The sequence below is a fragment of the Bos indicus genome, chromosome 10 (genome assembly GCF_029378745.1).
Source record: "Bos indicus isolate NIAB-ARS_2022 breed Sahiwal x Tharparkar chromosome 10, NIAB-ARS_B.indTharparkar_mat_pri_1.0, whole genome shotgun sequence".
Taxonomy (NCBI): domain Eukaryota; kingdom Metazoa; phylum Chordata; class Mammalia; order Artiodactyla; family Bovidae; genus Bos; species Bos indicus.
In genome coordinates this window covers 37,559,901-37,577,567 of record NC_091769.1, presented here as the reverse complement: position 1 = coordinate 37,577,567, position 17,667 = coordinate 37,559,901, and the positions used below count along the sequence as shown (strand labels likewise).

Below are 17,667 nucleotides of genomic sequence, written 5' to 3'. Positions count from 1 at the left end.
TAAAGCAAAACATTTAGAGTCAAATAACCTGGGTCTCTTTTGAGAGACTCTAAGCAAAGATTTGGCTGAGATGAGCACTTTCTCTCACCAGCTTCAATTAGCCAGACTACAGGTTGTGTTACTATGCTGGGTGGAGAGGTCAACTGGGATGGTGACTGCTCAGGTTCGCAATCTTCTGACCTAGAGCTATGAATGTCCTACCTTTACAGAAGTCTCTTTTTCTCTGGTAAAATGAAAAGTTATAAAAGAATTGTGTGTGTATATAAAAAGCACATTTCTTTTTTAAAAGTGAGCTATTTTCCTGTTTGTAGGTTATTTCTTTATAATGAAAGCTCTGTAAAATGAGTCTGTGTGTTTGGTTCTTTAAAATCACGCCTGGATTCTTGATGCAGGGATTATCATCCTGAGGTCTAGATAGGTTTTAAAGTTTGTGAACGCCCTGAAATAGTATGAAAAAAAATTTTTTTTTCCTACAGAGATGGTTCATAGCTTTCATCAGATTCTTGTAAGGGGGTGTTTGACTCAAAACCACTACCTAGGCTATCTGACTAGAGGTCTCCCCAAAGCTGGTCTAATGTATTAGTGCAAACATGTGTAAGGCACAATAACCATGTTAGTTGTTCTGAAGGGTCAGTTTCAGTCAGTTCTCAAGAGGAAGAAGCATTTGTATTATTAAACTGGAAATATTTTTCACCTTCCTGATGACCATAGCTACTGTCAGAGACTCTTTGAAGATGCATGTGGCTTTGGATGAAGAGGTTTCTGGAACATCCATTCTCCAGAATTCAGCCAAAATAATCTTTTAGACACAGAAATCAGACCATGCATCTCTGCTGAAGACCTTTGCAGTTCTTCTTTGTTCTTAAAGTCCAAAAAGGTTAATGTGGCTTGGAAGAATGTAAGCTCCATGATAATGAGGGAATTAGATTAGTTCGATGATATACCACCAACTCCTTGAACAGTGCCTGGCCTACAGGAGGTCCCATTTATATATAGTAGAGCATTGACCAACTACCCATCTGTATAAGGGAAGAACAGACCCACTATATTTGTATAATGATGATAATAGTGGAAAAGATTTTTAAAAGATAAATTGCTCTATGTAGATTACCTGAGTGGTGTCAATTGATGCATCCTCCTCATTTTTCTTGGTAGCTCTGTTGTAATGCAAAAAAGTTGTTTCACTCATGGCAGGACCGACAATTTGCTCAATGATAAAAGATTTTCATTTCCAACTTTTGAGACCCCATACTTTATATCCTTTAACTTACTAAAAATAACATCATTATAAAAATAAGTTTACAAAATTAAACATTTATGGTGAACATTACCAAGAGCTTGATATCTTATAAAAATGTAGACAGATTTGAATTTTCTTGTTAACTCTTTTAAAAATGCATTAATCAGTTTTTTATTGTAATACATGCTCATAATACTAACTGCTGCTGCTGCTGCTAAGTTGCTTCAGTCGCGTCCGACTCTGTGCGACCCCATAGACGGCAGCCCACCAGGCTCCCCCGTCCCTGGGATTCTCCAGGCAAGAACACTGGAGTGGGTTGCCATTTCCTTCTCCAATGCATGAAAGTGAAAATGAAGTCGCTCAGTCGTGTCTGACCCTTAGCGACCCCATGGACTGCAGCCTACCAGGCTCCTCCGTTCATGGGAATTTCCAGGCAAGAGTACCGGAGTGGGGTGCCATTGCAGGTCTCTAATTATAATAGTGAGTGAAAGTCATTCAGTCATGTCCAGCTGTTTGCAACCACATGGACTATACAGTCCACGGAATTCTCCAGGCCAGAATACTGGAGTGGGTAGCCATTCACTTCTCCAGGAGATCTTCCCAACCCAGGGATCAAATCCAGGTCTCCCTCATTACAGGCGGATTCTTTACCAGCTGAGCCACCAGGAAAGCCCAATTATAATAGTGGATTCATCTATTTCTCTTTGCAGTTCTATATTCTTGCCTTAAGTATTTTGATACTCTGTCATTAGGCACATACACATTAAGGATTGTTGTTTTCTCAGGGAATTGACCCCTTTATCATTATGTAATGGCATACTTTATCCCTAATAACTTCCTCTGTTTTGAAGTAAGCTCTTTCTGAAATTAATAAAACTACTTCTATTTTCTTTTTCCTTTTTTTTTTTTTAAAGATCACAATGCTCTCATTTATTTGAGGAAAAAAGAATCGTTTTGTGATATTTAGAAGAAAAAACAGCTTACTTACAAGTAAAATTCTTTCTCTTTGAAATGAGTTAGTTAAAAAGAAAACAATCTTTATTATATTAAAGAGTATCTTAATGTAACACACAAGAATATATTTTTGGATATAAAAACATAGTTATGCCATCAGCAGCATTCAAAATTAGCTGAGTATCTATACAATTACAAAAACTGATTCTTGTTCTAAGAAAAGTGTTTTAAAAGCTCATCATATTAGAATAGGCACAATATTCTGAAGACATATAAATTTCCCATGGGCTTTTGAACCATTCTTACCCTCAACTTCACAATCGGAATGTACAAAAGCAATGGAAGATCAGAGTTCAGAGGTTGTTTATTTTTCCTTTCCTTGTTCAAAGTGTCTAAGACAGGCAAACACATTGAAAAAGGCAAAATAAACACTTTTCACAGCAGAAGATCACCAAATTGCATGTAAACTATGGTTCCCCTTTAGGACATTACACAAGGACAATGTTTGTCTGTACTTCGAACAAGGCTCTTACCTCTTCTTGCAGCATGAAAGTTCAATAGACAGGGGACAACATTCTGCCACAGACCAATCTCAATCTGGTCTCCAAGAATGACTCCCAAAGATGAACAAGGATATTAAGTCTAGGTTACCATTTATATCAGGGAACTTTTGTCCATCTATGTCTATTTTTTGGTGCTGTTCATTAAATGTAGTGACATTATTTTGTTGTGAATATACAGATCAGTAGTAATTGTTTATTATGATGCTGCGGATTGATTTTTTACTTCAAATAGCCATGTTCCTCCTGTCTAGTGCACTCACTGTTCCCTGGTTTCAGCTCATCCTGTCTATAGAAAAAAAAAAAATTTTTTTTTAACATATCCAAACCCAATATCAGTTTATCAGCTCCTGCCTATGAAGGACATACTTTTATTTGGTCAATTTACATTAACAATATAGTACAGTGTTAGTCGCTCAGTTGTGTCTGACTCTTTGTAACCCCATGGACTGTAGCCTGCCAGGCTCCTCTGTCCATGGGATTCTCCAGGCAAGAATACTGCAGTGGATTGCCATTTCCTTGTCCAGGGGAACTTCCTAACCTTGGGACTGAACCCAGGTCTTCTGCATTATAGGCAGATTCTTTACCATCTGAGCCACCAGGAAGAAGCAATATAAATAATTAAATGGCAGGAAATCCCTTCTGCAGGGTTCCACTAAGTAACAGAGTACAAAATAAATAACTCTGCTCAAGAGTCAATGTCTATCAAAGCCCCTCGCTCTCCAGTCATGTTTCTAACAATATGGTTGGCCTGTTAAACTTTAGCCATTTTAATATGTGTGGTAGTATGTCACTGTTGTTTAGTTTGCAATTCTCTAATAACTAATGGCATTGGACATATTTTTCAAGTGCTTATTTGTCACTTGTACATCTTTGGTGAAATATCTGTTTAAATATATTATTTTCTTGTTAAATTTTGAGAGTTCTTTCTATATTATACATACAACTTCTTGATCATATATATGTTTACAAATATTTTTTCTTAGTCTATGACTTATCTTTGCATATCTCTTCATATGGTCTTTGAATGTGCAGGCATTTTTACTTTTGTTTATGTTCATTTAACCATATTTCTTCTTTTGTGGATCATGCTTTTGGTGTAATATCTAAGACCTCTGCCTAATCCAAGGTCATCAAGATTTTCTGATGTTGTCTAGAAGTTTTATGGTCTTAGATTTTACATTTAGGACTATATTATATTTTGAGTAATTTTATTTTTTGATTTTTCATTCTTGTTTGTGGCAACTTCTGAGCTCCTCATATGCCAAACTGGAATTTATAGATTCTTGCCTTTTCATTTTGTTCAAGTTTTTTTTGTTGTTGTTGTTGTATTTTGTTTTTGTAGCTATAATAAAGTTTAAAATTTCTAGGTAATCAAATCCATCTTTTTCCTTACAGCTCTTCAGTTTCTATCACATTAATACAATTAAAAATATTCTATATTTTCTCTTATTTTTATTGTGTGTGTGTGTGTTTAATTTTTATTTACCTGGAATTAATTTTTTAAATTATTTATTTTTAACTTTTGGCTGCAATTGATCTTCATTGCTGTGCATGGGCTTTCTCTAGCTGCAGCAAGCCGGGGCTGCTCTTTGTTGTGGTGTGTGAGCTTCTCACTGTGGTGGCTTCTCTTCTTGTGGAGCACAGGCTCTAGGGGCTTGGGTTTCTGTTGTTATGGCTCACCGGCTTAGTAGTTGTGGCTCATGAGTTCTAGAGCATGGGTTCAGTAGTTGTGGTGTATGGGTTGAGTTGCTCCACGGCATGTGGAATCTTCCTGGACCAGGGATCAAACCTGTGTCCCCTGCATTGGCAGGTGGACTCTTATTCACTGTACCACCAGGAAAGTCCTAGAATTCATTTTTGCTAAATGGTTTGAGGTTAAGATCTAACTTATATTTTTCCCCCTAGGTGGATAATCTAATTTTCCTAACACAAATATAAATAAAAATGATAGAAATATAAACTAGTACACAACCTCTATGGAAGGCAATTTGGAAACATCTATCAAAATAACAGATGTACAAACCATTTGATCAGAAATTATACTTCTATGACTCTGGTCTATGGATATATTTGCATGTATGCAAAATGACACATATACAAGGTTATTCATGAAGTAGTTGTAAAACAACATCAGAAATGATTTTAAAGTCCACTAATAGGTATTTCAGAGAAGGCGATGGCACCCCACTCCAGTACTCTTGCCTGGAAAATCCCATGGGCAGAGGAGCCTGGAGGGCTGCAGTCCATGGGGTCGCTGAGGGTCAGACACAACTGAGCGACTTCACTTTCACACACTGGGGAAGGAAATGGCAACCCACTCCAGTGTTCTTGCCTGGAGAATCCCAGGGACGGGGGAGCCTGGTGGGCTGCCGTCCATGGGGTCGCACAGAGTTGGACATGACTGACGTGACTTAGCAGCAGCAGCAGTAGGGATTTCGGAGAAGGCAATGGCACCCCACTCCAGTACTATTGCTTTCATCCCATGGACGGAGGAGCCTGGAGGGCTGCAGTCCATGGGGTCGTGAAGAGTGGGACACAACTGAGCGACTTCACTTTCACTTTTCACTTTCACGCATTGGAGAAGGAAATGGCAACCCACTCCAGTGTTCTTGCCTGGAGAATCCCAGGGACGGGGGAGCCTGGTGGGCTGCCGTCCATGGGGTCGCACAGTGTCGGACACGACTGAAGTGACTTAGCAGTAGCAGCAGGGATTTACTAAATGAATCATAGTGTAACCATATAATAGAAATGATGTAGCAGCTTTAAAGAAATTAGAAACTACCACACTGCTAAAGAAAAAAAAGGGAGGTACAGAATAATGTGTATCATTTGCGTCAGGAAAGGGAAAAAACAAAGAATACATTAGTTTTACTGAATAGGCATAAATTATCTCTAGAAGGATACATAGAAAACTGGAAACATTGATTATTTTCAAACATGGAACTAGGTAGCTCAAAGGACAAATGGTGAGGCAGACTTTACTGGGCTTTATTAAAAAGCCCAACTTAGCAATCACCCCTAAAACAAAATAATAGGAGTTTATTAAAAGGAAAACTGCTTTAAAATTAATGTATTTAATATAAATAAACAACAAAATATAAGTAACAGACACACAGGGACTTGTTATGCTGTTAGTATTTTCAGTCAAAAAAAGTAAACTGAACTAAATTCATAAGGTACTAACAGTAGGGGTGGCAGGATTATGGGTATTTTAATTTTTTCTTCTTCTCAATATTTTCTATTTAGCCTATAGTGAACACATTTCTGTGATAAAATAAAAAATTTAACAATAAACTTTAAAAATAGAAATTAGCTGAGACTCAGGAAAAAATCACTATGTTAAATGCTTTCTGAAGCTCATGTTAGATGTTCATTATTTGAATAAAAAGAGAACTACAGACTGGAGGATTTAAAAACAATATTGGTAAAAATGGATGAAAAATCTCCTTCTGCAACTATCTTCCAATTCATGTGATCCACACACAAACAGCTTTGATCAAGTGGTTGGTTCCAGAAAATTCCTAGACAACTATTCAAGTCTAAGGTAACTCATGTTATTGTAAAGGGGATAAAGTGAAATTTTGTTAGTTCACATTAACATCTATCAAGTTAACAGGGTCTTTTTTTAGAAGGTGTAGGGTAGAGAATGTAATCAGTCAAAAATATAGGATGTGTTAAGAGTATCATCTTTGCAAATGTCTGGGAATAACTTTTGTCATCAAGTCTGCATTAGTCTGTACAGGTGAAAAAGATGAAATTTCTCAGAATATTCCAACAAATAAAGCAAATCAATTTTCTATGGAGACATAGTCACAATCAGATTTTAAGTTCTGTATGTATTAAGTAATGTGCAAAAATACCTTTGCTTGGGAGGAATCTGCAGCTGCTCAAAGTACAATTGGCCCAGGGAGTTTATGCTCATTACAACCTCTTCTTCAGATACCAAGTCAACCTTGAATGGGTTTGCCGTGATGTGACACTTCAGATCTCCTTTTCCACTTGCCAACACCAGACTGCCTGTATCCCCTGGGCAAGAAGTCAGCCTGGAAAACAAGGCAGGGAGAGAAAAATAAATTATTCTAAGTTTATGTGGCTCAGCGAAAGTCTCAGTTCAACTTAGTAAATCAATAAAGCTGTAATTCAGAGTGTGAGCTTTGGTGTCAGAAAGCCTGGATTGAACATAGCTCTAACATGCCCTAGGTGTGTAACTTTGGACAGGTTTATCTCTTCCAGTTCTTGGTTTCCTCATCTGTGAAGTGGAAATGATAAAAGCGAGAACAAACATAGCTTTTTGAGGATTCAATGAGACCACACATGTAAACGAGATCACACAGTGCCTGGCACATAGTAAATGCTCAGTAAATGTTGGCTGTCATCACCATTATTATACCTTGGTCTGGACAGTCTAGGAAAACTGTTTGGTGCACAGACTAAACATTTTTGTTTTCCTTCTCTCATTCTAACCATACATACAGAAACTGAGGAAATAACACAGATTGGGTTATTATCCACTCAGTCCACAGTGAGATGGAAAGGTCAAACTTTCATCTGTTTATTACCTGACTTCCATCAGCCCCCAATTGACAGGTAGACTTTGGGGATGTTTTAGATCCCCCAGGAGTTATGTAAGCTCAGAGGCAGCACTTAAAACCCTAGGTCTAGATATTTCTTTTTCTAGTGCATAGTTACCCTGCTAAATGGTCACAGGCCTCTTTAGGGAGGATTTTTTTTTCCCCCCACAATTTTTTATTTTTATTTTATTTTTAAACTTTACAATATTGTATTGGTTTTGCCAAATATCGAAATGAATCCACCACAGGTATACACGTGTTCTCCATCCCGAACCCTCCTCCCTCCTCTCCCCATACCATCCCTCTGGGTCGTCCCAGTGCACCAGTCCCAAGCATCCAGTATCGTGCATCAAACCTGGACTGGTGACTCGTTTCATACATGATATTCTACATGTTTCAATGCCATTCTCCCAAATCTTCCCACCCTCTCCCTCTCCCACAGAGTCCATAAGGCTGTTCTATACATCAGTGTCTCTTTTGCTGTCTCGTATACAGGGTTATTGTTATCATCTTTCTAAATTCCATATATACGCGTTAGTATACTGTATTGGTGTTTTTCTTTCTGGCTTACTTCACTGTGTATAATAGGCTCCAGTTTCATCCACCTCATTAGAACTGATTCAAATGTATTCTTTTTAATGGCTGAGTAATACTCCATTGTGTATATATACCACAGCTTTCTTATCCATTCATCTGCTGATGGACATCTAGGTTGCTTCCATGTCCTGGCTATTATAAACAGTGCTGCGATGAACATTGGGGCACCTCCCAGAATATTGGAAATAAAAGCAAAAATAAACAAATGGGACCTAATTAAACTTAAAAGCTTCTGCACAACAAAGGAAACTATAAGCAAGGTGAAAAGACAGCCTTCAGAATGGGAGAAAATAATAGCAAATGAAGCAACTGACAAACAACTAATCTCAAAAATATACAAGCAACTCCTACAGCTCAATTCCAGAAAAATAAATGACCCAATCAAAAAATGGGCCAAAGAACTAAATAGACATTTCTCCAAAGAAGACATACAGATGGCTAACAAACACATGAAAAGATGCTCAACATCACTCATTATCAGAGAAATGCAAATCAAAACCACTATGAGGTACCATTTCACACCAGTCAGAATGGCTGCGATCCAAAAGTCTACAAGCAATAAATGCTGGAGAGCGTGTGGAGAAAAGGGAACCCTATTACACTGTTGGTGGGAATGCAAACTAGTACAGCCACTGTGGAGAACAGTGTGGAGATTCCTTAAAAAACTGGAAATAGAACTGCCTTATGACCCAGCAATCCCACTGCTGGGCATACACACTGAGGAAACCAGAATTGAAAGAGTCACGTGTACCCCAATGTTCATCGCAGCACAGTTTAGTGGGGATTAGAAGGGACAGGTTATAATCTTATTACATCCTTGCAGAATCTTCCTCCATGGATTCTAGGCCTTCTCCTCAAGTAAGATGCTTGGGTTCTGGAAACTAATTCCATTGATTGAGAGATTGTCTCTCACTGTTTATCAAATCTAAATAGAATTCTTTTGATTAGTCTATCAAGTAGGACTTTAGCCCATCTATTTCAGTCTAATGGACTCTTTGATATATTGTTCACTGCCCTGAGGGTTGAGCCATTCTGAGTACCACACAGGCCCTGCTGCACATTAAGGAAATGTGTCCACCTTGTCTCCAACAACTAAATGCTGCTACTTTGACTTTGCTACTTAGAGTCTCATCATCTCCACTGAAACCAGGAAGTCTGTCTTAATGGTACCATTTCCACCATTGTCTCTAGCTCAGAAAAGACATTCACTCACTATAATGTTTTCCGAGTGTTCCCTCACCAATATATTTCTCAGTGAAGGTAGTTTCTTTTGGGTTCTTTGGAGAACAGAGTTAGGGGCTAGATGAGGTGGCTGTATATGACATACCCACTTCAACATTTCTATTTCCCTAAGTCTATGAATCATTTCTTCTACACTGTGCCAAGGAATTTCTGGTATCTCAGCTTCATTCAGCAGAGTCCATAGCTGACTCTACAGATTACACTTAGCCAATAAAGCAAATAATTAGAACCTCTTTCAGCTGTCCTAGATAGCATATCAAATCTGAATTCTCTAATTTATGTCAGTAAATTTAGCATGATCCTAAAATTATGTTGCTTCTTTCCAGTCTAGGAGTCCTTCAGAAACCATTACCATGCCTATCTCAGAGGTTTTTGCCAATATAACATCTTCTAATTCTTTAGGTGCCTCTAATTCTTTAGGTGCCTCCTAGGTTTGACTGTAATTGGCTCCCTGGGAATGTTGGGGTCTGACTCTGACAGTGGATCTGGAGGCAGTGAAAGGGAGTAAGAGAGAAGCACAGGGAGCACTGGAATCCCCTGACATAGTATATTTCAGGCGAGGTCAACATGGAGTGTCCCAGCAAGGTAATGCCAGCCTCATCAGAGGAGACGGCGAGTCCTCAGCTGAACTGGGAGGCTTGGTGAAATTCGGAGGTTTAGGTACTCAGAGTTATCCAAATCTTCCCAGATGTTGCTATTCAATTTTGAGGAGTCCTATCTTTTCACAGTTGATGCCCTAAATTCATAGACTTGATAAAGCTCTGAATCCAACTTACACTTCAATTCAGCAAACCATAGAATCTAACCCTGTATTTGACTCTCAGCTACAAGGACTCTGTAGTTACAAGGACTCTATAGATATAAGAGATGTGTAAGATGGTCATAAAACCTAAGGTTTCTGACAATATCTTGAGCTAAAAATTTAAAAGCCTGAAACTACTGTTTTCTTTAAGTTCTTCAGTGAAATTAGTAACAGCCAGGCCACCTCAGCATTTTGCATTTTGTATGACAATCAGGCTATGCTGATGGCCCCACCACTTGGTCTGCCAGAGCCACACTTTCAATAGGCACTCGATTTCAGGTGACCACAAGTAGTAAGTTAAGTGACTTTGCCAGAGAATGCTGTGGTTTATTGCTAGTTATACTAGTTTGCTAGAGCTGCTACCGCAGACTGGGTGGCTTAAACACAAGAAATTTATTTTCTCACAATTCTGGAGGCTGGAAGTCCTAGATCAAAGTGTCAGCAGGTTTGGTTTCTTCTGAGGCCTTTCTTCTTGGCTTGCAGATGCCCATCCTCTTGCTGTGTCTTCACAAGGCCATCCTTCTGTGTTATCTGTATCCTAATCGTCTCCTTTTATAGAACATCAGTCACATTGGATCAGAGCCCACCCTAACGACCCTGTTGTTACTTAACTACATGTTCAAAGGCCCTATCTCTGAACAGTCACATTCTGAGGTATAAAGACTTAGGGTTTCAACATATCAACATATGGGGGGAGGGTAGTGTTCAGCCCCAAACACTAATATCACATTGTCTAATGAAAACCTCACTACCTTCAGAAAATCTCACTACCTTCAGATCCAACCAGATCAGCTAATTAAGCTCATGTTTCAATCCCTGAGGATCTGTTACTTATATTCATTTCTGATACCAACAATTATGTCAATTAAGATTCAACTGTAGATAACGGAAACAATTCTGGCCATTTTAAGCAGAAACGAAATGACTTAATATGGGGGAATTATGAGCTTACAATATCATGGAAGTTTTGAAGTAGCTGGTTCCTGGCTGAGTGCCCAGTAATAACCCCTAGGACAATACCACATAACTGTAGACCAACAGAACTTCTCTCTCAGCTGGAAGCAGGAAGTTGGGTAAACAGAAGTCAATGTGGCAATGGCTGGACTCCAGGATCATGCCATCTTAGATGCAATCCAGAGAACAAGAAACCACTACCCTAAGTAGTGGCTCTAGAGTCATTCCAGAGCTGCCAATGCATACCAGCATAATGGGAAACCCAGTTCTCAAATCAAGATACCTTGATGGAACCTAAAATACACCAGAAACTAGCTACCTGTGAGTCTAGGAAATGGAGAAATGCAGTTTTTAGCTTTCTAGTTACTGCAGTAGCCAAAAGCCCTCTAGAAAGAGGTTGAAATAGAAGCAAAACTAAAACTAATATAACATATTTACTACACAAAGCTAATATCACCCTGACTCCAAAACCTGGGCAAAGATACCACAGAAAAAGAAAACTACAGACTGATTTTACTTATGAACACAGATGTAAAAATGTTAAAGATCTACTAGTAAAATGAATCATCCAGGAGAGTAAAAACTAATGTGACCAAGAAGAAACATACACATACATACACACTCTCATTTGCCAAACTGCAAAGCCTTGAGAACAGTTTCTTTCTTTGAAATTTGCTTATTTTAATTGGAGGATAATTACTTTATGATATTATGGTGGTTTTTACCATTCATCTACATGAATCAGCCATGGGTGTGCATCTGTCTCCTAAGTTCTTGGCATATAGTAGTGGCTCAGTGATATATTTTAAGTTTATGATAGTTTACCATAGCTAGATTAATTTACCCTTATAATTTATTAACTATTTATTAGATTTTTCATGGAAAAATAATCCACATAAAACTATGATAATGATGTAGTGAAAATTAAAGCATCTGGCATAATGTCATATTCCCTTAGTACAATGATACAAAGAAAATAACAAACCCACAGACAGAACCAAGTAAAAATATCACAGGAAAATGTGTTGAGAACTGAGGCAGATTCTGCAGGTACATGAAAAATCCTTTAATCCCCAAAGACTTTTTTTCCACCTAGAAACTTATTATTAATTTAACTCTGACTCTAAGTCAAATTACATGTTAGACTTCTGAGACTGCCATTAATTAAAAGTGAGCCAGTCTAACTGTATAAATGACTGTAAGCATTGGGAGTTCAGCTAGTACCTTCAATCCCTGGAGCCCTGCTGCTCATCTGAGTGAGTCAATTAAATAGCTTTTCTGCTTTGCTGTTGACAAATTTTTTACTTTGTGGGGAGGAGAGAAGAGATCAGAAGCTCTGCTTCTCTTCATTAATAAGTACTGATGAGTCAAATGGCAGAGGAAGAGAATACAGAATGGATAACGTTAAAATGGATAAATTTATTCCAAAATAACTAAAAACTAACTTTGCAAATGGGCGGATCTTTGAAACACAAAATATGAGACTCATACAAAAGCTGCTACTCAAGGTATGATAGAAGAACATATTGAGGGTGTATTCCAGGAAGCATGTTTCTTGGCTTACCTTACAGTGGTTAGCTTGCTTGTGAGGACATCAGGAACTTCATACCTGGGTTTCAAGGGTATTTCTTCATTGATTTTAAGTCTGAAAATATTTCCCTCTATGCCACAAACTTCAGCCAGGAGTGGAACCTGGGAACACATACATGAGATTGGTTTCAACAGCTTACCTAGGTCAGCTCTACAAATTACAATAATTAGAAAACTATGTTTAGATTATTACAGGGCAAGCTAATTGGTGAACAATGGCAATCATGAAGGAAAAGGCTTTCTAGTCTATAAATGTACTTGCCTGGCTCTACCTATAGTAGAAACAAACACCTCCTATGTGTTCCAGGGCTGTGTGCGTGCAAGCCTGTTCAGTCATGTCCAACTATTTGCCACCTCATGGACTGTAGTCCACCAGACTCTTCTGTCCATGGGATTTCCCAGGCAAGAATACTGGAATGGGTTGCCATGCCCTCCTGCAGGGGATTTTCCTGACCCAGGGAGCAAACTCTCATCTCCTGCATTGGCAGGTGGATCCTTCAACACTGAGCCACCTGGGAAGCCCCATGTATTGTTACTATAATGTCTGTTAAATGAAAAGCTAAGAAGGGTAGGCTGGGTGAGGTAATACAGAACACGTATGATGTGGTGCAAGTAAGATATAGGAAGCTGGGAGAATATTAAATCAGCATCAAAAACCAAAAACAAAGCAAAATAAAATCCCCCGAATGATGTTACTGGAACCTTGCTTCTTCAGAGTACAGGAAATAGGGCCCTTAAGCAGTGACAGGACACTGAGGAGTGACCAGGTATAAGTGGTAAATAGGCTGTGAGTTCTTTTACAGACATTCTTATTATAAAATAGGGTTATGATGCAGTAGTTATCAGTAATTATTTTCCCCAGCTTTATTGAGAAACAATTGACATGTATAAGTTTGTTGCTCAACTCCTTGATTTGTTACTTACAAATTGCAAAACTGATCACCACCATAGCATTAGCTAACATCTGCACCAAGTCACATAATTACCATTTCCTTTTTGTGGTGAAAACATTTAAGACCTACTCTCTTAGCAACTTTTAAGTATATAGCAGAGTACTATTAGCTACAATCACTAGCCTGTACATTAAATCTCCAGAAGTTGTTCATCATATTATAGTTGGAAGTTTGTACACTTTGACCAATACCTCCCCCTTTCTTCCACCCCCGATCATATGTAATACTGCTTATATGCTTAATGTTCTTTTGTATATCTTTACTTGAAGTGTGCCATCAGGATTCTAAGATTTGAAAATGTGTTCAAATGTAAGACTGAAATCCTATTAGAGTATGTATTCTTTCCCAAATTAGACGTATATTTCCACTAGTCTCTCAAATTTAATTCAGCTAACATTTATTTGGAATCTAATAATGTAATGTGCTGATGGCTGTGAAAAGGATGGCTAAACTCTTAGGGAGAGTGCAATTTAAAGGAGATGGAACACATATGTAGTAACTATAAAGTATTTTATGATAAGTGCTGAGACAGGACAAGAACGGTGCTGTGCCAGGACAAGGAAGGGCAATATTGTTGTCTGTAAGGAGAGGGGTCTGGGGCATCTCTCTGGAGGAAGAAGGACTTGACCAGGGCCTTCAGGAATTAGCAGGACTCTGGGTAGGCAAAAACGGGGCAAGAACATCCTAAGCAGAGGGCACACAGGTTGTCTGCCTATGTGTGATTAACAAATATTGAATCCAGTTTATGCACTCAGAGATCCTCCAATTTTTAGTAAAGTAACTTTCTTTTAAAAATTTACGTTTTAAACCAGAGACTTTGGTATGTTCTGTTCTTGAGGCTACAGCCTAGGAAAGAATCCTAATTATACGAGAAAAAGTAGCAATAACCCTGCTTTTCCCATATGATCTTATGCAAGCAAACACATGTATCAGTGTCAAAGCCCCATTTTGTTTTCATTTTAACTTAAGCAAACCAATTTTGCTAATAGGTAATCCTTTTCAAAGTCAATATCCAAGTTCATTCTTATCTCTTATTACCAACACATTCCTTATTATCATCAACATAGCTTCATTTCCTTAGACCTTAAATCTGTTTTTACTGGCTTAAAAAAATTAACAGTAGTGTACTCTCAGAAGTCCAATAAGTAAAGCTACTTGGGTTGAAGACAGCAGAAAGAAGCTCAGAGCCTCAACCTTTGAGCCCCCTCCCCTCCCTGCACTGAGTCCTGAGACACCTCCACGGAAACCTCAGGGCTCTGTGGATGACAGTTTATAAAGCACTTTCCTGGGCTTCTTAACTGCCAGTTATTGCCCAATTCTTCCACCAAAACTTGGCCATCAAAAAGTCTGGACATAAATGTTATATCCTTCTGTCTAAAACATTGAGAATTTCTAAATATTCCTGCTCTCTAGAGACTTGTTTGGACATTTATTTTAAAATAATTTCCAAATAAATTATTAAATCTCTATTAATGATTTAAAATGATGAAAAATACATTGTTACAGAAGTTAGATTGCTTAAACTCAGAATTATTTAGTGTTGATACACAGATTACAGCAATAAAAATTACAGCAAGATGGATTTATGGAAAATAAGAAACATAAAACTTTTAAACATTTTAAATAAGGTGAGACAGCATGGGTTTTGCTCCCTTAGAAACATTTAAGATATGTAAATCTCTCCTACCAGAGAAAGTGAAATAAATTATCAGAGAAAGGAATACATTTTGGAAGTTCATTTTAGTACTACAAGTCTCTACTTGGTTTTTCACTGAGGCTTACCTCTGTAGTCTGGAGAGTATAAATTCCCATTTCCTATCTTATTTCTCCCATACTCAATAAAAATAAAACCTGGTATTTTGCAATCCATAAGTCTAGTTTTTATTTCTTTGGTTATAAGAAAAAAAAATAGACAAATTATAAAAAAATCACTGGTAAAAACATCCTTGTTTATATATTCAAGCAGCAGAGTTATCACAATTATATTACATTTAAAAAATAAAATTTCACCCAGAACCAGTAGAGACTGTGACTGAGTTAACAGAAGAGCCCTACAACACATATTTAAATGGTGGTGGGTATTAACAAAGGAAATTATGACCTCATCAACTATTCCTTGATGGGTGGATCTTGCTTTTCCTCTGGCACTAGGTCTCTCTACTACACTGTAAGGAAAGCTAATGTAAAAGGCATGGAAGAGTGAGCAAGGACCTTTCCCAGCTATTGGTCAAGATCTCCCAGGATTCAGAGAATGGTTTAAGAGTTCATTAAAATAGCTGTAGGGGACTTATTGCTCCTTCCTCAGTTGCAGCCGATTGGTTTATTGTAAGCACTGATCTTCTACAGAGAACACTGGCAAGTTAAACTGGATATTAGCCTGTCTTCAAGGACAATTAGCCTGTCCAGGTGTGTTTCTGATTGCTTAGATAGATTCCAAACTATTTTGCCTGTTCCTGGCCATTTCTGTAGAAATAATCCTGGATAACAAGTGGCAGTTGTTCCTCATCAGCTGAGGAGGTGGCTTGTTGGGCAAAGTCTCATTTTTATGAGGCTTAGATGAAGAGGCAAGGGGTAATTTCATGGAGGTGCTCAGAGATTTCCTTGCATTCTTGGAAAAGCTGCTAGAAGTGTTGTCTCTGGTGAAAATTTGCAAACAGACTGCAAAGCAAACATTTTGCCAAATGGTCATTTATGTCATAAAAGAGCAAAAATTAGCAACATAATAGGTCAAAGACATAGGTCGGTTCCAAATAGCCTCACTAGCAGTGCTTTTTAGGTATACTCACCACCACCATGTGAATATACAGTTGACCTTGCAACAGAGATTTGAACTGTGTGAGTCTGCTTTATACATGGATTTTTTTCAATAATAATTTTTTTTTCAATAATAAATACTACAGGGACTTCCCTGGCAGTCCAGTGGTTAAACTTCATGCTACCATTGCAAGGGGTGCAGGTTCAATCCCTGGTCAGGTAACTAAGACCCCATAGCCCACATGCTGAGTGGGGTGGCCAACAACAACAATAAACCTATAGTACCACATGGTCATTGGTTGGTTGAATCTGCAGATGCAAAACTATGTATACTAAGGGCCAACTGTGAAATTATACTTGGATTTTCCACTGCATGGGGATGTCGGCACCACTAAGCCCTATATGTTCAAGGGTCAACTGTACAGAAAGGAGGTGGCACCCAGGAGTGGAACCTTGATCTTGGGCTTCCCAGACTCCAGAACTGTGAGAAAGAAATGTCTGTTGAGACACCCAGTGTTATGACAGTGTGAGCTGAAAAAGGTTGAATGAACCTTGGTTCTGTCTCCTGGTTGATTATAAAGGGACAGGTTGGGGGAAGGGAATTGGGAAGAAAAATTTCAAACATTAACAACAGACATCGACAACAAAGTCATTGCTTTAAGAGTTTTAATGGGGTGGGGTAGGCAGGCACGAAGAGGGCTGGGTTTGCCTCATCAGTGAAATCTGAGAACTGCAGCTGTGAGCTGAATATGATCCTCCTAGACTTGGGGCTCTGTCTCTCTGAACCTGAAATAAAAAGCTATCATTTTGAGCAAGTGGATGTATGCAGCTTTTTAAAAAACCTCCAGACTACACCCATACCATATCCTAATTGAAATCTCCCGTGAAACACCCATCTCGTCCCAGAAACCACCACTAGTGGTGGCTCCCTGACTATGCAGTGAGCAGGATACAAGGTTCAGACAACTTTAGAAATTACTATCTGAATCTCTGTTGTCCCTAACAAGCAGAGAGGGTACAAAAACCTTAAGTTCCTATTCAGTTCAGTTCAGTTCAGTCGCTCAGTCGTGTCCGACTCTGTGCGACCCCATGAATCGCAGCACACCAGGCCTCCCTGTCCATCACCAACTCCTGAAGTTCACTCAGACTCACGTCCATCGAGTCGGTGATGCCATCCAGCCATCTCATCCTCTGTCCTATTAGTCATCTCAATTCTAAGTGACAAGGAGGACATTAAAAATACATTAAAATGAAGTTCAGCTCAGAATTTGAGGGTGATCTCCCCAAACATACACTTGCATGCATTTGTCTGAGATCAGAGTGTGTGGATTTCCTGCACAGCCCTGTTAATTCCAATAACTGAACGTGGAGTCTGTTTCACGAGGTCCTCAAAGTTCTTAGTCTTGGGAGCCGTGCTGCTGACATCCCAGATCACTTGCCCTTGCTT

The 17,667-nt window shown here is 38.6% G+C and overlaps 1 protein-coding gene across 7 annotated transcripts in view; it reads right to left on the bottom strand.

Moving 5' to 3' along the window:
- Positions 1-17,667, bottom strand: part of GANC (glucosidase alpha, neutral C) — a 66,711-nt gene that overhangs the window by 41,645 nt on the left and 7,399 nt on the right. For 6 of the 7 annotated variants that reach the window (XM_070797341.1, XM_070797342.1, XM_019968594.2 and 3 more), the window contains 3 exons: positions 12,488-12,615; positions 6,618-6,800; positions 1,112-1,157 (listed from right to left, as the gene is read on the bottom strand). In XM_070797341.1, the coding sequence (XP_070653442.1) occupies positions 1,112-1,157; positions 6,618-6,800; positions 12,488-12,615 (357 nt within the window). The other variant, XM_070797344.1, reaches the window with a different exon arrangement.